This window comes from Tachypleus tridentatus, chromosome 6 (assembly GCF_004210375.1).
Source record: "Tachypleus tridentatus isolate NWPU-2018 chromosome 6, ASM421037v1, whole genome shotgun sequence".
In the NCBI taxonomy this organism is placed as follows: Eukaryota; Metazoa; Arthropoda; class Merostomata; order Xiphosura; family Limulidae; genus Tachypleus; species Tachypleus tridentatus.
In genome coordinates this window covers 100,170,742-100,195,300 of record NC_134830.1, presented here as the reverse complement: position 1 = coordinate 100,195,300, position 24,559 = coordinate 100,170,742, and the positions used below count along the sequence as shown (strand labels likewise).

General features: G+C 35.5%; 1 protein-coding gene across 6 annotated transcripts in view; it reads right to left on the bottom strand.

Annotated features, from left to right (window-relative positions):
* The window catches only part of LOC143253179 (uncharacterized), a 172,437-nt gene that overhangs the window by 55,556 nt on the left and 92,322 nt on the right, over positions 1 to 24,559 (bottom strand). For 5 of the 6 annotated variants that reach the window (XM_076506581.1, XM_076506586.1, XM_076506587.1 and 2 more), the window contains 2 exons: positions 16,333 to 16,401; positions 9,321 to 12,117 (listed from right to left, as the gene is read on the bottom strand). In XM_076506581.1, coding sequence (XP_076362696.1) covers positions 9,321 to 12,117; positions 16,333 to 16,401 — 2,866 coding nt within the window. The remainder of the gene's footprint in view (positions 1 to 9,320; positions 12,118 to 16,332; positions 16,402 to 24,559) is intronic. The other variant, XM_076506582.1, reaches the window with a different exon arrangement.

Sequence of the window (24,559 nt, the reverse complement as noted above, 5' to 3'; positions counted from 1 at the left end):
GACAGAATTGTAATATCCACTGACCTTTCGAATCCTGTCCCATATGAACTTGGAATTGGTGGTAGAAGATATGCTAGTTATGAACTTGATCCAAGATCCTTTCTGGCTTTGATGTCTTACCCACCTAGCATCTGCACGGGCCCGTTAGAAAGCGATGCGGTACGAAAGTGTGGGATATCTACAGAAATTATCCCAGGCCTGTTTTTGAGCCTTCCGTGCCGTGTGGCAGGCAGAATTCCACCACAAACGAGGATATCATGGAAAACATGTCGAGGTTTTAGGAATACACCGAGCAGCTGCTTATATAATACAGTCAGTTATCGCTGCCACACATTCGTCTATTGATGGCATCGACCACGGCCTGTCTCTCTCAAAAGTATAGGAAAATGATCACTGCCTAGTGGATTATTGTCAACCCTCCATGAAAAAAGGGTGAATAAACCAAGAGATCAATAGCAGTAAAGGACTGACTAGGTGCATGAAAATAAGTGGAAGAACCAGTATTGAAAATAGTAAGGTTGTGATAAGAGAGCATACACTCTACTGAGCGACCCCTCCTATCAATAACAACACTTCCGCAGAGGTGATGATGTCCATTAAAGTCCCCCAGGATTAGAAAGGGAGATGGCAACTGTTCAACGAGAGCATTAAGGTCTGATTGATCATATGTCTCTCCAGAGGACAGATAGAGAGAACAAACAGTGATGGTAAGATCAAAGGAAACACACGTGGCAATGGCCTCTAAGGTTGTGTCAAGTGGCAAAGATAGGGTGGGCACATGCTGATCAACCAACAGTGCCACCCCTCCATTCACTCGTCCATCACACACCTGACATTTCTGTACAAAGAATATTGCCGAAAGGTGACTGTATCAGCACGTTTCAGAAAAGTTTCCTGTAAGGAAAGGCATACAGAATGGTAGGAAGCAATCAGTGCTTTGATGTCATCCAGATTAGAACGTAAACCTCGACAATTTTATTGTATCAAGGTGGCCATTTTTATTTATGTGTAGGCGAATTGGGTAGAAAGCCCTTCTGTTTTCGATCACGTCTGTTTTCTTTATTTTCTTTATTCGAGGGAGGTCTATCGACCTCCATGGATCCTGCCGTGGGTCAATTTGGCTGGTCTTTGTCGTTGGAAAAGGATTTCAGCAACTGAAGATGTGAACGAATGGTCGTTTTGCATCTTGGAGCGAGAGAAAAATATGCACCCAAGGAAATTCCCGTGCCATGAATCATATGAAGTAAATCTTGGGGTTTGCTGGAATGAATGTTAGGGACAGAGACGGATGTTGACGTTGATTCATCAACTTTTTTAACCAAGGTCAAAAGACTTTTCATATGTTTTGAGAATTATTCTTTTGTAGGCGCAAAGAAATTCGTCTGCACTCCCACTATAGTAGTGGAACGAAGTGCAGCAGCGTATGTACGAAATGAAATGGTGGACAGTAAATTTCGAGCCTCAGTATAAGTAATGTTTTGTATCGTCTTCAAACCCTGCACCTCTTTTTCTTCCAACCACTTAGAACAAGAACGAAAGTGGAATTGGTGAGAGCCATTGCAATTAATGCAATGAGGGTCCATTTCACTCTCATAGGTATCATGGTCCTTACCATCGCAACGAGTACACGTCAAGAAACCACGACATGATGTCTTCAAGTGACCAAACCACTGAGACTGGAGACATCTAAGAGGATCTGGAATGTATAGCTGTACCTTGCAATTAAGATAACCTGTCTTAATGGTAACAAGTACATGCGGTGATATAACTGTTAAAATGAGAACATGGTAGGCATCATAATTCCATATTTGCGAGTGGAGATACGCCTCATTGCAGAAACTCCTTGGGTGGAAAAACCAGTGAGAATCTTCGACTCGGGAATGTTCTGTAAATCCCTCTCAACAATAACTCATCGTAATGATTTCAAAGTAGCACGTGGCGTAACCTCAATGGATACATCCCCAATCGTCTTTGAATGTAAGAGGAGCTCACTGTGTTTAGATGTAGACGTTTCCACCAATATGTTGCCAGAGCAAAGTCTTTTGACTGAGTTTAGAGAGCCATCAAGTTCATCTAGTCTCTTCTGAATAAAAAAGGAAGACATTTGTGAGCACTGTACCCAAACACCAGCATCAGATACAACGTCCACAACACCTGATGAGAAGATCCAACACTGGCACTTGGTTGACCCTATCCCAAGTGGACCAGCCAATTAACCATTGGAGGGCCATCCCAAGGCCGCCCGTCTACAGAAATGCAAGGCCAAAGTGATGTGTTGGGGTTGGACTCTTCAGTCACCAGGATAATCTCCTCCCTTTCACGGGTCACCACGCATGGCAAACACATGGGTGGATGTTTAGATCCCAGAAGAAGTAAACTGAAAGAATAGAACCTTCTCTGCGAGGATTCCTCACTACGAACAGGAATCCACACCGAGGGGTAATAGGAAGGAAGAACATTTTGGTGCAGTGGCCAGGATTCGAACCTGGGTTATTGCGAAGTTTACTGTTAACGTGGGTATTGTCTTCACTTGAACTGTTGTGTCAACGTGTTTCAAGAAATGTTTCCTATTTAAGGAATATCATTTTCTACAAGTAGAAGTAGTTTCAAGTAAGAGGAAGAGTTATTCACTGCAGAATACTAGCAGTATGGTAAAGTTTTGTGGTATATAATTTCTGTTTTGTACGTTGGACTTTTCCTAATGCTGTAAAGGTCCATGACGTCCATCTTAATGTGCGTGCAGAGATAAGTACATCAGTGAACTTGTGGTGTATCCAGAATGGTGGATTAGGCGTAAGCAGTGAAAATCAATCTCAGTGCAGAGATAATTACTTAAAGATTATGCAAGCAATCGGAGCGTAATCCAGTAAAAACAAACCAGAGACTTGTAGGTTAAATATGCTGTTGTACTTATGGAAGGAACGTTGCATGAATGTAACTTCCTCATAGTGCATTTTCTGGTTCTACAACACAGAAATATGGACAGGTTGTCTCGCCGCACAGTGAGACCCTGATTCTGAACACCAGATGGAAGTTGAAGCCATTAATGCTTTGGTAGCATTAGGCCACACAGTAAGATATTACACTAGAGGGTGATGCCACGACTAACACTCCAGGAGCTTTACAAAAATAACTAAATGAGCTGTGCACTCCTCGGTCAGCACAGATGCCGGTAAGTTGTTGCATTCATACGGTTAATTGTGAGTGCATGAAGATGTGGTGTACCATTGTTATTAACCAACGAGCCATACTTCTCATACAGTCATACTGTAACTATTCATTTACTCTTTGCTTAATAATCTGTGTTTTGTGGAAACCATTGGCTTCTTTCTCTGCTGGATATAAATTTAAAAAAAATAAAAATACAAATTGTGAATTTGTTTGTATGTTTTGAAATAAAAATAAAATTTAGAGTACTTAACTTGAGCATCAAATAAAATATTCTACACTTCAGCAATTCATACCTTTCAGAAGTTATGTTTTCTTGTATGTTTTCAAAACGGATGAGTGATCGTTGATTTATTTTTACTGCAAATTCACAGCATTTGGTAAAGTGTCAACGTCTTGGAAATATATCTTTTATTACTGATTAGATCACTTTCCCCACAGTCTGAACTACCACAACAGACGTTGCACTAGCAAATAGTGGAAATAAAAGCGTTTATGTCGTAATTAGGAATATAAATATTCACATAATATGTAGAATATATATTACCATTCTTAACAAGTGCTAGATTTTCTAAACAGGGATATATGTACATTTTTTTTTTTCAGAATATGTGTTTCGAAAAAGTCAGAAAAGCGAAATTATATTATTACTAAATGTCTACAAGTTACGAAATATACGATCTTGTAACCAGAAAAACGAGCATCGAGCGAGGCCAAGCAAATTCTAAAATATGTGTTTTTTGACCGACAGCGTTGACTATCTATCTACTAACTATACGTTACGTACAACACGGTTATGAAGTTTCTAATGAAAACCATATCCGTTCACTTGGTATCGATTGATTGCAAAGCCACTAGTTTGCATTTTTATTAGAGATATAGTGGCATGAAACAACCAATCTCATCAATGTAGACATGTTTGCATTCATGTCCGTTCATAATCTGCATACATAACAAATATTCAATTGGACCTTTTTTGCAGCTTCTCAGTGTTTATAGTTGATTCCTGATTCATATGTATGAAACATCGCTGGATTGGGTTTCAAAATCGTCACTGAATTTCTAGAACTATTTAGTGACAAAAATTGCAATTTGAAATTTGTCCGCCAGTTTTGTAACAGGACTACCGCACAAAAAAGTTTTGTTCGTTGCGTGGATACGTAGCGATACTCAGTTTCGATTTTTTGTTTGTTTCCTTTTTATTTAATTGATACGGTTGTTGTTTTTCTAATATAAAATAAAGCACGCAAGTTTCGAAACGAAACAAAAATTTGGGACAGATGTGGCAAATTTGTAAAACGAAACTATATTATTTGTTAATATTAAGAATAAAATATTCTATTCGTCTGTCAATACATTTGGTTTGGTTTGTTTTGAATTTCGCGCAAAGCTACACGAGGGCTATTTGCGCTAGCCGTCCCTAATTTAGCAGTGTAAGACTAAAGGGAAAGCAGCCAACAATCGGGCTAATCTTTTACCAACGAATAGTGGAATTGAAGGCACATTATAACGCCCCCACGGCTGAAAGGGCGAGTATGTTTGGTGAGACAGGGATTCGAACCAGCGACCCTCGGATCACGACTCGAGTGCCTTAACCACCTGGCCATGCCGAGCCCCGTCAGTACGTAAAGAAAACATTTCGTAGGAATTAAAATTATATTTTATTCAACATACTGAGAATAGACTCAAGTCAAAACTCTACAGGCTGATAGTTAATAAATTAACAGAACAAGAAATGCGCGTCTTTTATGTCTAATTTAGCAAATTAAGCAATTACAGTGAAAATTAAAAATATTTTTTTTGTCTCTGACAAAAGCCACTTTGCGATATCTGCTGTGTCTATCACACAGAAACAAAGCATTCATTTTAGCTTTGTAAGTCCGTAAACATACCCTGGCCTCCCAAGGAACAATATAAACATTCTTACCTACAAAGTCAACTCTCCTTACTCATCATGAGAAAACATACAAAATACAAATTTACTGTGACGATTACTTCATCATGAGTAATATGTTTGTTATCAAGCGCAAAACTGCGTAACGAATTATGTTGTGCCTAACGCGAGTATCGAACCGATTTTTAAAGTTATAAGCCTTTAGACTTTCCGCTGAGCCTTGGGGAATGAGGGGGGAAGTATTGAAGAGAGTGGGAAATAAAAACAAGAAACGTATAAAAAGTTTGACATACCTGAGTATCCAAAATAAATAATGCGTAAATGATATCCTGTATAATTAAAACTTATGTAACAGCGCCAACAGTACTTCATTTTTTCTATGAGTTTCAGAAATTAAAATCTGACATGGAGGGCTGTGAGTGGTCTGTTGCGTGGTTCAGTGATTAAAATAGAATACCAACTTGTAATCCGAGGGTCGCGGATTCGAAACCCCATCGCATCAAACGTTATTATGTGACGGTCAATCATACTATTCGTTGGTAAGAGAGTAGCCCAAGAGTTGGCAGTGGGTGGTGATCACTAGCTGCCTTCCCTCTAGTCTTACACTGCTAAATTAAGGACGGTTAGCACAGATAGCTTTTGTGTAGCTTTGCGCGAAATTCCAAAAAATAACAACAAACAAACAAAAAATACCTAATTAAAATAAAACGACACAGAAAGTGACTATATAGTTGTTTCGTAGGCTTTTCATATATAATTAATATATTTTTATGCATGGAAACTAGCGCTACTAGAAACAATGATTTCGTTTTTTAAGACTTTCTCTGGATTGATTTTGTACCTGAAAAAAAATATTTTTAAATAAATAAGAAAACAAAATCAATCACGAGAGATTATCAACATATTGAAAATTGGGTGCTTTTTTTTCTGACAAAAGTTCTACTTCGAAAACCTTCAATTTTTCGTTGTAATGATCCATGAAAATTTTAATCTGGCTAAAAATTACAGAGAGATTTGTCCTCCGCTAGTAAAGCGGTAAGTATACAGATTCAGAACCCTAAAATCAGTGGCTGATTCCCCTCGGTAGGCTCAGCAGATAGCGTCATGTGGTTTTTCTATAAGAAAACACACACACACAAAGAGTTTCTTTTGTACTTAAATATTATTATTAAACTTACATTTTTAAGTAAAATAAAATTTGCATTGCAAATTAACACAAAGATCTATTCTACATTTATTATTGAAATTAATCAGCACTTTTAGAAAAATATAAAGAGAATGGGAATTGTCGTCGACTGTTTTCTAACTTTGACGTTTCAAAGTTTAGGAAACCTTTTGAAATTACATTATACAAGCTTAACTTACGTGAATGTAGGTTGTTGAGACTGTACATTGGTCATTGAATCAGCAAGTTAATAAGTTCATTGCTGTAGACTTTAAATTTGTGTTGTAAATAAAGCATTAAAGATATAAAAAGTGCCGTACTTGCAAGAAAATCAGTAGGTTTGTTTTTGAATTTCGCGCAAAGCTACTCGAGGGCTATCTGCGATAGCCGTCCCTAATTTAGCAGAGTAAGACTAGAGGGAAGGCAGTTAGTTATCACCACCCGCTGCCAACTCTTGGACTACTCTTTTACCAACGAATAGTGGGATTGACCTTCACATTCTAACGCCCCCACGGCTAAAAAGGCGAGCATGGGTGGTGCGACGGGGATGCGAACCCGCGACCCTCAGATTACGAGTCGCACACCTTAACCCACCTGGCCATGTCGGGTCAATCAGTAGGTAAGTGACTGTTGGTGATATTTAAGAAGATTGTAATCTTTAGTTTGTTTCTCGGAACTTATACAGTTTGCAGTTGTAGAATTTGTTGTTAAAGAAGTAAAACGCTTTCATTAAGTAAAGTGTTCTTCGCATTCTTCACTTGGCTAAATAATCCAAAACGATCTTTCTTAGCAATATGACCCATTACAAAAATATTTTCCTTCTAAATGGAGCCTTATACATACAAAGAACAAACAACTATGTCATAAAATACAATACTTCAGAGAATAATGTCCCTAAGTTGACTAGAAGGGACACAGTCAGTAATACAAGCTACTACAACGGTTTTCCTTGCTATATGAACCGAACGACAGAATCGACTGTCACTTTTATGACATGCCAATAGCTGAACTTGTGTAGTATTCAATGATATGTGTTATCGAATTCCAAACCTTGTTGCTCACAGTCACACTATGTAATATCAGGCCACGCCCGATCTCACATAAACATAAAGAATGCTATGTAATAATAAAAAAGAAACACATGATTTAAGGTACATGCTTTTTATTCTCGTGTGGACGAAAATATAAAAATAGTAAATTGGGGCATAATTAGCAGGATCAGTTCTTCAATAAAGTTTGTTTGTTTGTTTGTTTGGGAATTTCGCACAAAGCTACTCGAGGGCTATCTGTGCTAGCCGTCCCTAATTTAGCAGTGTAAGACTAGAGGGAAGGCAGCTAGTCATCACCACCCACCGCCAACTCTTGGGCTACTCTTTTACCAACGAATAGTGGGATTGACCGTCACATTATACACCCCCACGGCTGGGAGGGCGAGCATGTTTAGCGCGACGCGGGCGCGAACCCGCGGATTACGAGTCGCACGCCTTACGCGCTAGGCCATGCCGGGCCTTCAATAAAGTAAAGCAGTGTACATTCATTCTAGATAAGAAACAGAGTGGGCGCACCACTCCACTCAAGAAGTGCATTAATTGAAAGAAGAGCATACTCCTCTTCATTGGCAGACTAAATTCGCCCATTTTCTAATTCGCTCTTTTATCACCCCCAAAAAAATCCATTCGCAATGAATACATCTGAGGGAGATCATTAAAGTAAGCAAGCCTGAAATGTATACGCATCCTAACTGCTTATTTTTTTTTCTATAGTCATTTAATTACAAATTTTAATTACAATCGCTATATCATGTTTAATGACCGTAGCACGAAAAGTGACAGCACAGTTAAAAATATCACTTACTCATTAATTAAAGTACAATATCCTTTTATTTGCAGTTCCTCTTAAAAGATTAGATTCATTGATTTCAATTTTAAAGTATTCAGTTCCACAGGTATAATAGTGTTCATAATAATAATATTAAAGACTAACTAACTGCAAATACTTCGTAAAAAAATCCAAGTGTATATATTTCCATTCTTCTGAGAAATCTGGAAATTAAGAACTTAAGAAATTAATACACTGTACATTAAAATACACTAAAAACATCAAAACGTCACAGTTTTCTAAATGCTCATAGCTTTGGAGGAGGTTTTAATAATAATAAGAAGAAGAACTGTGATGATAAAATGTTAATGTCTTTCAAAAATATAAAACAAAAAAACGAAAACAACCAAGAGTTTGGGAGTTAAATTTTTAAAAACTCACAGTTTAATCACGAGAAAATTGAAATATCTTATAATACTTTCATAGGGCCTAGTTGGAAGTATAAATGATGCTAATAGATAATTATTAAATACTATAATTGAAATGTAATAATCTGGTTTATAAGATGTGACTATGCTGAGTATAATTTTACAAAATGCAATTCTATAAAAGTGTTAGCAACACAGAGACAAAAGTTATGAAATGATGGACAAAGAAGACACAACTGTCACATTCTACAGTTATCTTTATGATTAAAAATCTATCCGTTAGCGACTCAGCAATAAGACTAAAGTCTTATGACACTTGGTTCGATACCCGTGGTGGGTATCACAGATAGCCCATAGTGTAGTTTTGTGCTTAACTGCAAACAAACAAAACAAATTTGTGAAAATTCTAGATGTTTATACCTTAACAAGAAGGTCACGATTTTCAAAGTACTAAACACTCACTTTGCTTCAGGTGAGGAACAAACTGTGAAATACTCCACATGAACTCCTTTCTAAGGTGTATGTATTAGATATTGTGTATATAAATCATGAGAGAAAATAATACGATGTAAACTACCATTGCTACTTTGTGAAAGTTAGTGTAAAAGCATTGTTTCAAAATACACAAACTATATACATAACGAACCGTTTTCCCTATAAATAATGCATCCATTTCTATGCTACTAAAGACGCAAAATAGCGACATATATAATATTCACATAAGTTATTAAGAATAAACAGTGTAACTTCACATTCGTTAACAACTGAGATTATGCTACGTTTGTTCCGTAGTTTTACAGAACTAAATGTCTATACCGCATAATCATAACTTTAGTTTGGGACTTACTAATGCCGAGGAAAATGTCTTGTTGATCTCAGAACGTTCGTTTTTCTGGTCTTCTACCGTAGTTTCGTCCAAGTTTGGATTTTCCCGAACTAGGGATAGCTCAGTAGCTTTAGAGTTCACAGGCTCACAATTCATTTTCAAATGACACATTGGATTAAGGTTTGTGTGTGTCGATGAATTTGAATTTATAGTGCAAGTCCTGGAAGAAAGTCCTGACACACTTGGCACGGAGTAAGAATTTGGCTGAGCCATAGACTCTTCATGGGCATTATTGTACACTAAATTCCCTCTTTTGTGAGATAAACTTTTGGTGCCATTTTGTGAAAGCTGTATTTGGGCTGATTTTGGTGTATTGTTGTCAAAAGCCTCACCAAACGGACTCAGTACATCAGTCGATGTTGTCTGAGAAGATTGCAACAAGATTGGAGAAACGCTAGCACCGATCATTTGCAGTTGCTTATCATTAGGACTAACTGTGTTTTTGTTAAGTAAGTTTGAAAATTGTAGCTCCGGTTGGGTTGTTTTCAGCTTAGTAGAAAATAAAGGTTTTTGCCGTTGATAGAATGACAACACAGCTTGTTTCTGGACCGATTTTAGTTCAACATCTGACATTTGGCGTGTTTTATCAGGATTTAAATAAGAAATAGGACTGAAAAGAGTGTTAGAAGTCAGGGCTTGACGATTTGAACTCAGATCTCTCCGATTCTCTGTCATTTCGGAAGTATGTGGTGCAACAATATTTTTTTTAACAAATTCAGTTTCCATCGCCTTTTTTTCACTTTCACTTAGCGGTGATACTATGGTTTGATGACATATTTTAGATATTTCATTTTGATTATTATCAGGACTACTGGGTGATTCTTTTGGAAACTTAAATCTTTTACAAAAATCGTATGGTTGTTTATTGAGAATAATGCCTGCAGAAAGAGAAATGTTTGGGTTAGTTAATTGTTGTGTTTTACTATTCATGTAATTGTCCATTCCTTCTTTGAAGTTATGTTGCTGGTCGAGGTCATTAGCGCTTACAGAATTTTTCTGGTCCTTAGTCTTTTCCTGTTTTGTATCTGGACTGTAGTATACAACACTTTGAGAATCATGACGGATTGGTGGTTGAATCCTGGAACTGTGAGCGATGTTTTCTCGATTCACTTCATTTTCTGCTACTAAACAAGCTTTAAATCCATTTTCGAGAGATGTGTTTGTGAAATTACTTTCACAAGAAGATTGTGGAGAAAAGCGTCCACTGTCCGGTAATGTCGATAAACCACTATCAAACAGAGAAGACCGCTTGGACATCTGCATGCTCAAGGAACTTAAGTCACTGTAAGAGCTATGGCACTTTTCTTGATTGATGCCATTTTGAATGTTTTCCACAAAAGTGTTTGTTTTATTTGGCACTTCAATAATTTTATGTTTTCTTTTCGCAATCCAAGAAGAATCGCAACATTCAAGGCGTGATTTGGTCAAAAACGAAGTTGCATTTTCAGGGCGTTCCTCTTTCAACAAACTCATTGCATATTCTGATGGTGGTCCGTCCCACGATGAAAGACTACCATAAGCTGAAGATTGGGATGATGTGTAATCACAGGAGTATTTCAAAAACTCGTGATACTTCTTCCAGTTTGCCTTTATGTTGGGATTTTGTAATATGTACTCTGGTTTGCCATTTTCTTTCAGAGTTTGGATGATATTGCTTTCATTTAACTTTGGTATATATTTTGGGTGTTTGTCAACCTGAGACACTTGTACTCTTTCAGGACTATACTGATTCAGTGTCCGCTGCACAGGAGGAGGTGGCGGTATGGGCTCGTATTCTAAGCCTATAACATTATCTTTGTTCATACTTTGTATACTTCTTTCTAAGACTGGTGTAAGATGGCTATTCGACACTGAGAAGGGTTTTTTGGGTCGAGAATAGCAGGACCGAATTTTAGGGTAATTTATTTGATCAGTCCAAGAGTGGGATCTATAGTTGGCTGCTGACACCGGCTGAGCTATTTTAGAACCTACCCATGTTGCTGCTGGCCAAGAAGGGAATTTCTCGTGTACGATACTATGACTTACATATTTAGTATCTGAGTTTAGGGAAGTAGTTGTAATTTCTGTTCGTGATAAAGTTGATTGATGAGGTGAAAGCTCCAAAAATTCTTTCTTTTCTTTTTTCATGCTTTCATAGGGTTGCTTAATGCTTTCATCACCTTTTGATTCTCTTTTCTGATTTTGCAAAACACCAGCTACACTTGGTGAACGATTTATTACTGTACTGCTGAAACTGTTGGGTTGATTACTTAACTCCTTTCTGTTTATAGTATCTAAAGATTCATGAAAATCCTCAAGTGGATGAATTTCCGACACTTCAGCAGTATCTTCAAGATCATCTTCCCCTTCCCTTTTTTCCCATCCAGATCCTTCTTGAATGACAGGAGAAAAATCGGTACCATTTTTTGATTCAAATTCTTCACATACAGACTTCGTATTCAATCTGCGAGTAACCATGTTCTTGTTTTCAATATTATGGGTTATATTACAACATACAGGTCTATTTGATTGTGGGATATTGGAAAGATCAGCACTCCCTAAATCAAGAAAAAAGTTAACAGTGGTTTGGCTACTTGGTGGCAAACGATCGACCATACGATTTGAAGCTGCACTGTGCCAAGTATTCAAGGAATCGGAACTGGAAAGGCGATGATCTCTTTGTGACTGTGATTGAGAAGATGGAATCAGAAGATTTAGTGGTTTAGTTGACATCAACTGGTCTCGTGGTTGTTTAATATACTGTAATTCACGCAAAATTCTGTAAAAAACAACAACAAAGTTTTATAATTGAAGCGTTTAAAAATACTAAAACAAATTCAATTTCCAAGACAATAAATAACAATCTAAAAATACCAGATTCAAATTTTAAAATATTTCATTTTATTAATTACTCTATGTCATTCAGTAATCTTATTTGGACAAGCAGAACAACTTCACTCTAGCCTATTTACTTCCATTTAAACTGTACGCCTTACCATCATCATTGAAAATTGAGTGAAACACTTTAATCGGACCCCTTAAGACTTTAAGGAAGTCCTATTACCCTATTTTTGTTGTTACATTGCATTCCTTTAACCAGGATTTATTATGTATATATAAAAGTGCAACCCTCGCCGAGTCCTTATATGTAATATTTGTTTAGTGTATCTTAGCTTATACAAATAGCTCTTTCCATTTATATGCATAGGATCTCTCAATATTTCTTTATCTAGATGTAATATCTTTTGCCATGATTCGTCATGTACCATTACACTGCTACGTACCAAATATATTTTTTATCCAGAATATACAAATATTTTGTTTACATTCATGCCTGAAAATCATCATCAACGTAAATCGTGTAAAACAAAAAAAACTAAGATAATGAGAAAAGAAATATACCTGAGAAAACTTAACACCAAAATCGTCACTTATAAAGCTGTTGTCACATTCAGATATCACAACTGCTTATCCGTGGTAAACATTTTATATGTGTGTTTGTGTGCATGTACATATTTATACTACAATTGCTTAAAACACGAACAAATGACGAAAGGGTAAAATTAATCACCATGTTTACAATCAAATTATGGATGCTTGATTCCCATACGAACATCAAAAACAAGTTTGAAAGAATAGAGTCAATCTCTTTGAGCTTATAATGTGACAAAAAACAGCTCTATCAATTATAAAAATCTAACGTTAATTTGTTTTCATGGTTAAAGACACAATATAAAAATGTTATGAATTCTGGATAACGTAAAGAAATTTCTGGGAAATTACTAAAATACACCATTATATTACGACAAAAAATTAAGACATTTTGAGATAACAGCACGCAAGTGTGTCATTTATCTGCTATACAAGAAAATAATATAATATAATATATATATATATAACGATATATTTTACAACCAAAACTTATTATTCCGTGCAAAGCTTGGCTGAATACACAAACACTGTTATCCAACAGGGAAATTACAATGACTTTTGTATAATATAAGACAAATGCAATGCCTTCATATAATATCAATGAAACATGGTTAAATCCATGGCTTGGAATGATCCTAATGCCCAGAGTTAACGCCATATTGATAATTTAGTGCATTTATTTCATAAACATTATACCATAAAAATGGCTTTTTGTAGCATAACATAAATGAGCATACTTACGATCTCGTATGATCTCATATTGATATTCTAAGAAGTAATTACATTATCTCACTGAAAATAATTGAAAAGGTAATCCATTCACAGTATTCAGATACAAAATCCGTAAATTCAAATATGATGACAACGCGTACATACATCTGGAGCTAACTCAATAGCACCACTCTTTACAAATTAACGAATGCTTTATGACTATTCTTGAATATGATACAAATTAAAATGTCCTAGTTTCGTTCCTTCCTTTTTCTTACTTTAAACAATTTATTAATTACGAGTACAGTAGTTGATAAGCTTAGATGAGAAATCCTCAAAGTGCACGAATAAGGTATATTCAGATAAAATAACTGTCATCACAGTGAACTAAATCATTTTATGCATTGGAAGAATGAACCGTTTTCACTTCCCGCGTAAATTCTTTCTATGAATACATATAAGGTTTAAAATAGTTTCAATAATGAGAATACTTACGATCACATTTTCTATTTCTCACTCCTAACACTGCTATATGCTTATTATTTATTTAAAACATTTATAATTCCTATAATTATTACAATTGTAATAAATAATTAAAGCCAACGTTTCCTATTTACAGAGTGAAAACATTATCGAAGCCACATGGCTTCCACTTTAATAACTCTACAATTTTCTTGTACATGTCCTTGTACGTTTCGTGTCATTATAAATTATCTCGTACGTGTACATATAGAATGTTATTATAAATTTTCTCGTACATGTACATAGGGAATGTCATTATAAATTTTCTTGTACATGTAGAGTGTCATTATAAATTTTCTTGACGTGTACATGTAAAGTGTCATTATAAATGTTCTCGTACGTGTACATATAGAGTGTCATTTTAAAGTGATGCGGTACAGCCTCAATACGGCCCGGCATGGCCAGGAGGGTTAAGGCGTTCGACTCGTAATCCGAGGTTCGCAGGAGCGAATCCCCGTCGCACCAAACACGCTCGCCCGTTCAGCCGTGGGGGTGTTATAATGTTTCGGTCAAAACCCACTATCCGTTGGTAAAAGAGTAGCCCAAGAGTTGACCTGCGCTAGCCGTCTCTAATTTAGCAGTGTAAGACTAGAGGGAAGGTAGCCCTCAAGTAGCTTTGCGCGAAATTAAAAACAAACAAACAGCCTCAATAAAGTTTTAATTATGTAAAAACAAACAAACGTTGATTTAATTTTTATTATAATTTTAAATATTACTCAAACGTCGGAAATTTATATGTCCTCTAATTATTTCATGTATAGTGACCTGAATGTTTTTTTACAAGAGACGTTTGCATAGACGTTATTGATGTGAAGTATTCTAACGGTGTTTCTACACACGTGAAAGTTATCTGTGACAACCAAACTTACCACAAAAATATTTGATATTTTTTGTTATAAAACGAGATTTTGTTATTTCAACCAAATTTTGTACTGTGAACAAAAGGATGCCTGAAAAGAACACGAAATATTTTAGAAAACTAAAGGGCGACGACTTCTCAAATGTTTTCGTTTAACGAATTGAAAATCGTTATGAAAAAAACAAAACTGTAAAATTTGTATAAAGACTAAAGAAAAATGGTAAACTTGCTATAAACACGAAAAGTCTCAGTAAAGAAAAGAAAGCTATCACTTAATATTTTTCATCTCAGTTGTTTGTTCAATTCATTAGTACACACAGAAAGTTAATCGCATATCATTTGAAAGACGTGTATGATACGAGCCGCGTTGCCACGAGCGAGATGTCTACCTCTTATGTATTTGTTTCTGGGTGAATACCAGATCATTCTAGGGTAGTGGAGTCACAGTAGACTTTGTGGATAAAGAAATACAAAAATTTTATTCGAAGAATGATATTCACCACGCGATATTATTAATTAAACGATGTACAATATTTTGAAGCAGAAAATTTTCGGTGTTTTCTGTGCAATCTGAAAGGCAAGCATTTTGGGAAGTAATGGCTTCCAAAGTCATAATGGTAAACTAGTCTTTTGTTTTCTGTGGTTAAGAAAAAAAACATCTTTCGACCTCAGTTAAAACAAACTGTTGCGATGAAGCTTAAAAGTATTTCGTTTCTATTGTTATCAAGGCAATAAACAAGTATCTGAAGTTTATGAAGATTCAATTGCTTCCACCCACACCTAAATCTCAACACGCGCATTTTTATTAGTGATGAAACTGTCATTTTGGTTCTCAGTGCAGCTCTCATAAATATGGTATTGGAAGCGTCATTCATATAGAATGAATGACCTGTAGAAAACATATCAATCTGTGTGTTTGTTTGTCTTGTTTTGGAATAAAGCACAAAGCTGCACAATAAGCTACTTGTGTACTGCTAACCACGGGTATCGAAACTCAGGTTCTAGTGGTGTGAGTCCGCAGACATGCCGCTGTGCCACTCACTGGTGGGCCAAGGCGTGTGGTCTAAGAATGACTTATTATTCTTCGTAGAAATTTCTTGTAACTGATTACTGTGGCGGACAATACGACTGCACATATCCCCCGCTGGTATAGCGGTAAGTCTTTGGATTTACAACGCTAAAATAGGGGGTTTGATTCCCCTCGGTGGACTCAGCAGATAACCCAATGTGGCTTTGCTATAAGAAAACACATACACACACACACACTAGACTGCATACGATTGACAAAGGGATGCACAGACCTGGAACATCGTCCTAATAATGAACTTTAGTACAATATTTAGTTAAAACGAATGTACAAAATTATCATTTTCTATGTGTTATTGCATATATAAAAATCCAATTATTTTATCATTTACAGTAATTACAACTTTTTTATCAAATTCTTCCATTATAAGTTGACAGACTTACAAGGCTAATTCCCGAGGGTTAGATTTTCCGCGATGGACTGAGCACAGATAGCCAGTGTGTTCTTCTACGCTAAAATAAACAAATCTTATGTAAGTACCAGAATGAACGTTAACATTTGACAAATTTTGTCACATAAAACTTGTAGGGTTAATGATAGCTACAAAAAATCATAGTAGATTAGAAATGTCGTTTTCTAAAATCCTCTTAGTTATTCAAGTACAGATCTCATGTTACAGTCCATAATGGAACATTGATGAAATTATTTTATAAATGATAAAACATAAATGATAGGAGCAAGTAAATGTGTGAAATATAAATTTCTAAAGTTTTATCAACTTTTGTTTGTTTGGAATTATGCGAAAAACTACACTAAGAGCTAGCTCTGTTCTGCCTACCGCGGGTATCGAAACCCGGTTTCTAGCAGTATATGTACACAGACATGTTACTGTGCCACTGGGACATCTACTTTTGGTACGTGTATAAATCAGTCCTTATAAACAAATTAAACTCGAGCTATATGAATTCAGAATGACGCATCTTTTGACCAATGTTTTAACCAAATGATAAATCCTTTGTTTTTCTGGAAAATATGGAAAATATATAACGAACAATGTTAGTTAATGAACATTTCTGCTATTAAGTCGTTCTTAACAACATTTCGCAAATCCTTTATCTATTAAGCTTTAAAGGGCATGGTGCCTTGTATTTTTTTAACAATTAAGTTTCCCCAAAATATATTATAAAAACGCTAGTGTCTATATTTTTTTTGTTTATACATGAACATTTTCCTTATTCCCAACTTCTGATCACCATGAAACTTTCAAGGGTTCCTTGGTTAATCCCAAAGAGATTATATTCCCTGGTCATTACTGTTGCCTTAGTGCCTGCAAATGCCACACATGAACTCCTTTATCCCCATCTTCTCATCCATGTGAAGCCAACGAAATGTTATCTTTGGTAATCCTATTAATGAAATGGAGTAGCGTCAGCACTTTGAAACATATCTTCCAACGCTAGAATTTATAATTTAAGCTTTTGCATTCCGTATTAAAGCCTTAACGTTGTGCTAATACAGGATTCGTTGTGTCTGAACAGATCTGATAATATTGGGGTCTTAACTGACAAATGTTCATGTGAAGTTTCTCATATGAGACTTTAAAAATACGTTTAAATTCCAATTATCAAAGAAGAATTCACTAAAATGTTGTTATATCATAATACCACAAATAATTCATTTAAAATCTAGATAACATTTTGATCTTTATAAGCCCCTTGGTTGAATAACACTGAAATTTCGGAATTGCAATTCTAAAATCTGGAATGAGATTTAATGTTGCTGTCAAAAGAGTAAAGGCAGCCCATTTTGCATTTTTCACAAAAAAACAACAACACAATAACAACGACTTTGATAATCTACTGGTATGTCAGTGGTAAGTTCGTGGACTAAAAATGATAAAATCCGGGGATCGATTACCCAAAGTGGAACGGACGAAAGTAGTCCACTGTGCAGCTTAGTGCTAAAAACGCACAACCAAACGACTTGTAAGTTTTAAACATCAGTGTAAAAAATATAAAGGAAAATGTTATTGCAGAAAAGAAAATGATTCAGTGACAACACTTACAGCAAATTTGAGATGTTTGCTACAAGATTGTTATGAACAGATATTTAGAGTTTATTGCTAGAATTTCTATCGCAAACTACTGCTATTGTTGCGTTTAGTTTGTTTTTATTTAGCATATACTTCGCTGAACAAAGTTTTAAAATATGCCTGCTGTTATATACCCGTGATTTTTTTTTACTTTAATCTAGGAAAAACTCACGAATATCTAAAAAAAGGTTATATTCAGTAACAAATATTAATTCAAAAACATAAAAATATTTATGTAAAATGATTTTCAAAATTCCTATAAATTGAATCACAAAACGATGAACGCTAGATAACAGATCAACTTTACATATCTGTTTCAGGAATAAGATTTATCGAAATATTTATGAAGTTTTATTTTGTTCAAACAGTGCAAAGTGAAGTTTTTTAATAATAAAAAATCAACCTAGTTTAGGTTTACCAATCACTAAGGTACACATATTATAAGAAGCAAAGCTACTCGAGGACTATCTGCGCTAGCCGTCCCTAATTTAGCAGTGTAAGACTAGAGGGAAGGTAGCTAGTCATAATGACCCACCGCCAACTCTTGGGCTACTCTTTTACCAACGAATAGTGGGCTTGACCGTCATATTATAATGCCCCCACGGATGAAAGGGCGAGTATGTTTGATGCGACGGGGATTCGATACTGCGACCCTCAGATTACGAGTCGAACGCCTTAACCCACCAAGCCAAGCCGGGCTACTTCGACACCGATAACTGAGTTTTAATTTGTACTATTTACCAAGTAGCTAGGAAACGAAATTCATGTTCTGTAGCGTCGTATGAATACTGGATGCGGTAAACTTAGTAATGTATCGAACACGCATTAAACTTTTGTAAGGCGAGATTCGGTTTCAGTTACCTTTTCAAATGAGATTCAAAGGACTGAGTGTAATTAAAATTCTACTCGAAGCTACCTTCCATACCTAAAGTCACATAAAGCTGCACTGGGTGACAATCTCTATTAGTTTGACTGATAACAGTCGACATAGTTTGAAAGTAATATTCTAACATGGTAAAGGTATGGGTAATCTGTGTTATTGACTTAGTTTGACTGATGAGAACTAACATTACTCAACATTCGATCCCTTTTTTGATGAAATTTGACAGAAAATTGAAATTACAATTCTTACTTGGTAATATTAGGCATGTCATTGCTTGATATGAACTTAGGTGTTTTCATATTACTGTTTGTTTGTTTTGGAATTTCGCACAAAGCTACTCGAGGGCTATCTGTGCTAGTCGTCCCTAATTTAGCAATGTAAGACTAGAGGGAAGGCAGCTAGTCATCACCACCCACCGCCAACTCTTGGGCTACTCTTTTACCAACGAATAGTGGGATTGACCGTCACATTATAACGCCCCCACGGCTGGGAGGGCGAGCATGTTTAGCGCGATCGGGATGCGAACCTGCGACCCTCAGATTACGAGTCGCACGCCTTAACACGCTTGGCCATGCCGGGCCTCATATTACTGTACTTGGACTTTTTAAATACACCTGTGGTTTTATAATAACTACGTATGAGGGGCACACCATCCTTCCCCAAAAGTTCCTAAGTGTTTATCAAAGTTGAAAATCTTATGACAATTGAATAAAATAGCACAATCATTCTGACATAATCCACTGAAAATAAAAGTTAATAACTAACATTATTTACATTTGCAGCTTAAGACACGAAAGTAATTTTAAACACTGTACATCACCATTAAGGTTATTGTTCATTACTCTACGTGATGTTTCTATAAAGGGAGAGCAGGAAAAACAAGTCGATTATTCATCAGTGAGAAAAGCACAGAGTACAAAATGTTTGCACATAGTTTTCCATTGTCGGAAGAACGGTGTCATCAGATAAATACAAATTAAGTTATACGGATATTAACAAAAATGTAGTAGCGGTTAAAATAAAGTAGAGATATTTTACAGTTATTTGTACGTAACAACGAAACTATGTTTATGTAAATATACAGAAAGCTAATAAAACAATTTTAAGTAGATCTTTGAAATTAATTTATTAATAAGTGGTCAATAGTTAGTGTGCCCAGGCTATTTATGGCACCTGGACTCACGATTTGCAACCTTTGCTGAAAAATGCGCTCAATATTTTGTAGCTGTGGGTGCGCCATATATATATATATCAGAATGACCTTCTAGTCCCCTTAGTTGACGTTGGTGTTGACTGGTTGCCTGCCCTCTTTTAATGCAAAATTAAGGACATATATGGGTAAATAACCCATGTAGCTTTGCACGTAACTCTGTACAATAAAAGAAAACTTTGACAAAACTCTAGATGTCTAAAATTTGAAAAGTGCAGTCTTGATGTGTTCTTGTGAATTTAGTTTTATTAACATGTTTTTTAAACATGTTGCATTTTTCTCGTTTTAAAAGAACGTGCTTTAATGTGCTTTTTCAGATTTGTTTTGTTTTGTAGCACAAATTTACATAGTGAGTTATCTATAGAAATCCGATTTTTAGCGTTATAGGCCTTCAAACTTACTGCTGAATCACTGGAGAAATATTAAGTTTTATTCAATAAAAGACAAATTATTAACTTTACAATATGAGCCTTAGCGCTGTTACCGAGTTAAGTTATTTGTGGGTGAACCATTTCAATCATGTGCTGTTTTTATATTCGCCAGATTATCCCTTTTCCTTTGAAAAATGGTCGAACGAAGAGAAATAAGAGTTCTTAAAGTCTTTCAACAACAAAAACGTTTAGAAGTTAGTGAGATAAACGAAGCATCAATGCAATCTGAACAAACTCTTGACGATAAACAACGTAAGATATTATTTAAATCAAAGTCACGACAGCTTTTGAATGATAAAAATCAAAGTTAATGGCAACTTAGGCACGTTGAAACACTCGATTATTTAAATAAATCTTTTGAAAACGTTCTCATATAAGAACCCGTTTTAATGTTTTCTATTTAAGTTTAAAAAGAAAAATGCTAGAAAGTACTTGTTGGATTATTTGTCTGTTTCCAAATATCCGTGTAAGGCTGTGCATCCATAATTCTTAACTGACAATGCACTTTCAGATGTTGAACAGTGCTACAAATGAACTAAGTCTTTCTATTAAAAAATCTTCGGTTATTTCTTGAAGTGAAGATGATGTAAATAACATTTTATTGTTAACTACTTTCCCATATCCTTAGAAAAATGTGACATGACTCTATACTTGCTGGTACTATAAACACCTAACTAAAAGTTTACTACGTGGTTCAAAGGAACACTGTTCAGTCCAAATATTATAACAGGCCTTTGTTGAAATAAATGCTACCAAATTTTCACAATCTGACTTTTAACGAATAAAAGGTATTTATGACTTTGATTGTATCTTCTTTTAATGAATCTGCCCAACCAAATGTCCTTTACATATATATATATACATGTATTCTCTATGTTTACAGAATACCCAAACACTCAAGCCTGAAAGATAGCCTTAGAACTCTATAACCGAGACTCTAACCCACCAGTAGACATTCCCAGCAACCAATTAGCAACCCTCATAGAATTCATCACGATGAAGACAAACTTCATGTTCAACAACCACAACTATATGCAAACAAATGGCCTAAGCATGGGCAACCCAGTATCACCAGTTCTAGCCAATATTTTAATGACACAAGATGAAACACAAGCAATTAACACAGCATTACATCCACCACTATACTGGTACAGATATGTAGACGACAAGGTTGCGCGATTCACATCTACAGAACACATACTTAATTTTTTCAGTCACATTAACGCTATACATCCCAACATCAACTTCACATGTGAACAAGAAGAAAGCAATCAAATATCATTTGTTAACCTCAAAATTACAAGAACCGATATACAGTTTGAAACAGAAATCCACCGAAAAATCACTCATACTGGACTATACATTCCTTGGGACTCAGCACATGAAACAAAACAAAAACTCAATATACTAAGAAACCAAATAAACACAGCCACAAAACTATGCTCACCAGATAAAATTAACGATGAATTAGACAAAATAAAACAATACTTCATCAACATCAACAAGTTTCCACAAACCGTAGAAAACATTATACCCACACACCTAGACAAAAAGCAAAATCAACTAGCAAAAGTAAATGTACCCCACGATTTAAAAAAATCACGAAACCCTCTACTGCTGTATACCATATATTCCCGACATCAGCAGAAAAATAACTAACATTTGGCAAGAACTAGAAAGAAAAGACATTCCAGTTAATACCAAATTTATTCAAAAACCAGGCATAAAACTAAGGTCTATGCTATGTAAAAACTACACTGACAAACACCACACCAACATTATTTATAAAATACAATGTGATAACTGCCACGACTTCTATATTGGAGAAACAAGTAGAAAAATGGAAACCAGATTCTAAGAACACAAAAACTCATCTTCACACCTTTTCGAACACTGAAAATGAAATAAACACAACATAACCACAGAAAACACCCAAATACTAAATAAAGAAACAAACATAAACAAATGCAAAATTAAAGAAGCCTTACTTATACATCAATTAAAGCCCAAAATAAACCAATACAAAGGAGCACCTTTATACCTATATTAATAAATATGTTCAACATCTAAGCTCGCCCTCTACATTCCTACACTTAATTACACAAACGCCTTCAAACATGTGGTCAACTCTCTGTCAATAACCCTTTCTTTCTTTGTGAACCTGACGATGACCGAAGAAGGTCGAAACGTTGTTCACTCCTGTACATAGTGTTTTCTCTATTCATACCAGCCGTTTTAACATATATAATTTTCTCTACAAGTGGGTTTTCTCGTCATCACGGATTCTGTGTAAATTTTGTTATTGATTTTTTCGAATCAAAATTACACGTCTATAAGTAATATAATTTTTTCACATCGTAATTACTATGTGAAAATACTTTAGATAGAAAACGGAACATTTTTGTTTCCTTGAATACAAAGAAACACATTATGTTTATCCCTTCCTAAAAACATTAAAAATTGCTTGTTCAGTTAGAATCGCCCCACGCTAGTACAGCGGTAAGTCTACGAATTTTTAACGCTAAAATTAGGGGTTCGATTCCCCTCGGTGTGCTCAGCAGATAGCCCGATGTGGTTTTGCTATAAGAAAACACACACACACTCAGAATCGTAAAAACACAAAGTGAATTGTGAGGCGGGAAAAGAAGGAAGAGTTGTCACCTTCATTGTATGGGTTACAGCGTACGACAAACATAATAAATGCCAGGAAGTACATTTTTTGTAACACAGTTGTCTGTATATGCTGGATTAACGAGGTTGTAAGGACACATTAACTATGACATAGTTAAAATTATAAATATTAACTAATTAAAGTACAGTACTGGTCGCATTATAGAGCGATCCCGAAAATAACGCAATCCCTATTTTCAGAAGCAATGAAAAACTAAAAAGAATGTCGTAATGTTCTTTTTTAAGTCCGCAAAAAATAATACTATAGCTCAACAGCCTGCAGGTGGATTAGCTGCAAGAATTAGCATGACACTGAGTGAACATCTGGCGCGCATGCTTAGACGAGTGCTATCTAGACATTCACGAATGTGACAGGCGAGAGTCAGGAGAAGGGGCCTGAGGGCAGCCGCGAGTATAAAGTGACTATGAATTTTACAGCCTAACTGTTAACTTGAAAATATCGACTTATAACTAATCAAGTCAATACAATATATTACAAGAAATTCAGATTTATACATGCGTTTAAATGCAAATAAATGATAAAAAGCAAAAAAGATAAAAATATACGAAAAAAAGGAATGTTATTATTTGACAACTTCCGAGAGTTTTTGTTATTATTTTGTTGAATTTCGTGCAAAACTACTCGAGAGCTACCTGTGCTAGCTGTCCCTGAGTTTGAAGTGAAAGACTAAAGGGAAATCAGCTAACTAGTGAGCACCACCCAAGGACAGTTCTTGGACTACTCTTTACCAACGAATAGTTGGATAGACTGTAATATTTTAACGTTCCTACGGCTAAAAAAATATCTTCGATAACGGGGTTTGATTACATGACCCGAAAATTGCGAGTAAGGAGTCCTAATCACCAAGTCATGTGGAGAGAGGGAGAGAAAGATATCGGTTTATGTAGGAACCACTGGGCACAAACATGATATAAAATTTGTTTGTTCTTGTTAAACACAAAACTACATAACAGGCTATCTGAATTGTGCCCATCGCCAGTATCGAAACCAGATTTAAAGAGTTTAGAGCCTTAAGACATCCCGCTGAGTCATCGAAGAAAGGCATGAAATAAATTTTTGAGCCAATGGCCTTGAGTAGTTAATACGACTGTTATGATGATCTTGCTCTTCCTGAAAACATTTTATGACATTACTTTCTTTGTTTAATAAAAATAAATAAATAACGAGCAGGTTAAGAATTGAAATTCTAGCATTAGACATTGTAAAGAAACTAAAAATATTGACTTTTATACGTGAAACCTCACAAAATAAGAACAGAGAAATTACAACTTATCATTGTCGGGAAAATAATTAAATATCTAAACTACTGAATGAGCAAAGGAGAACAGTGTGGTCACAAGTCTTCATAAATAATTAAATGTG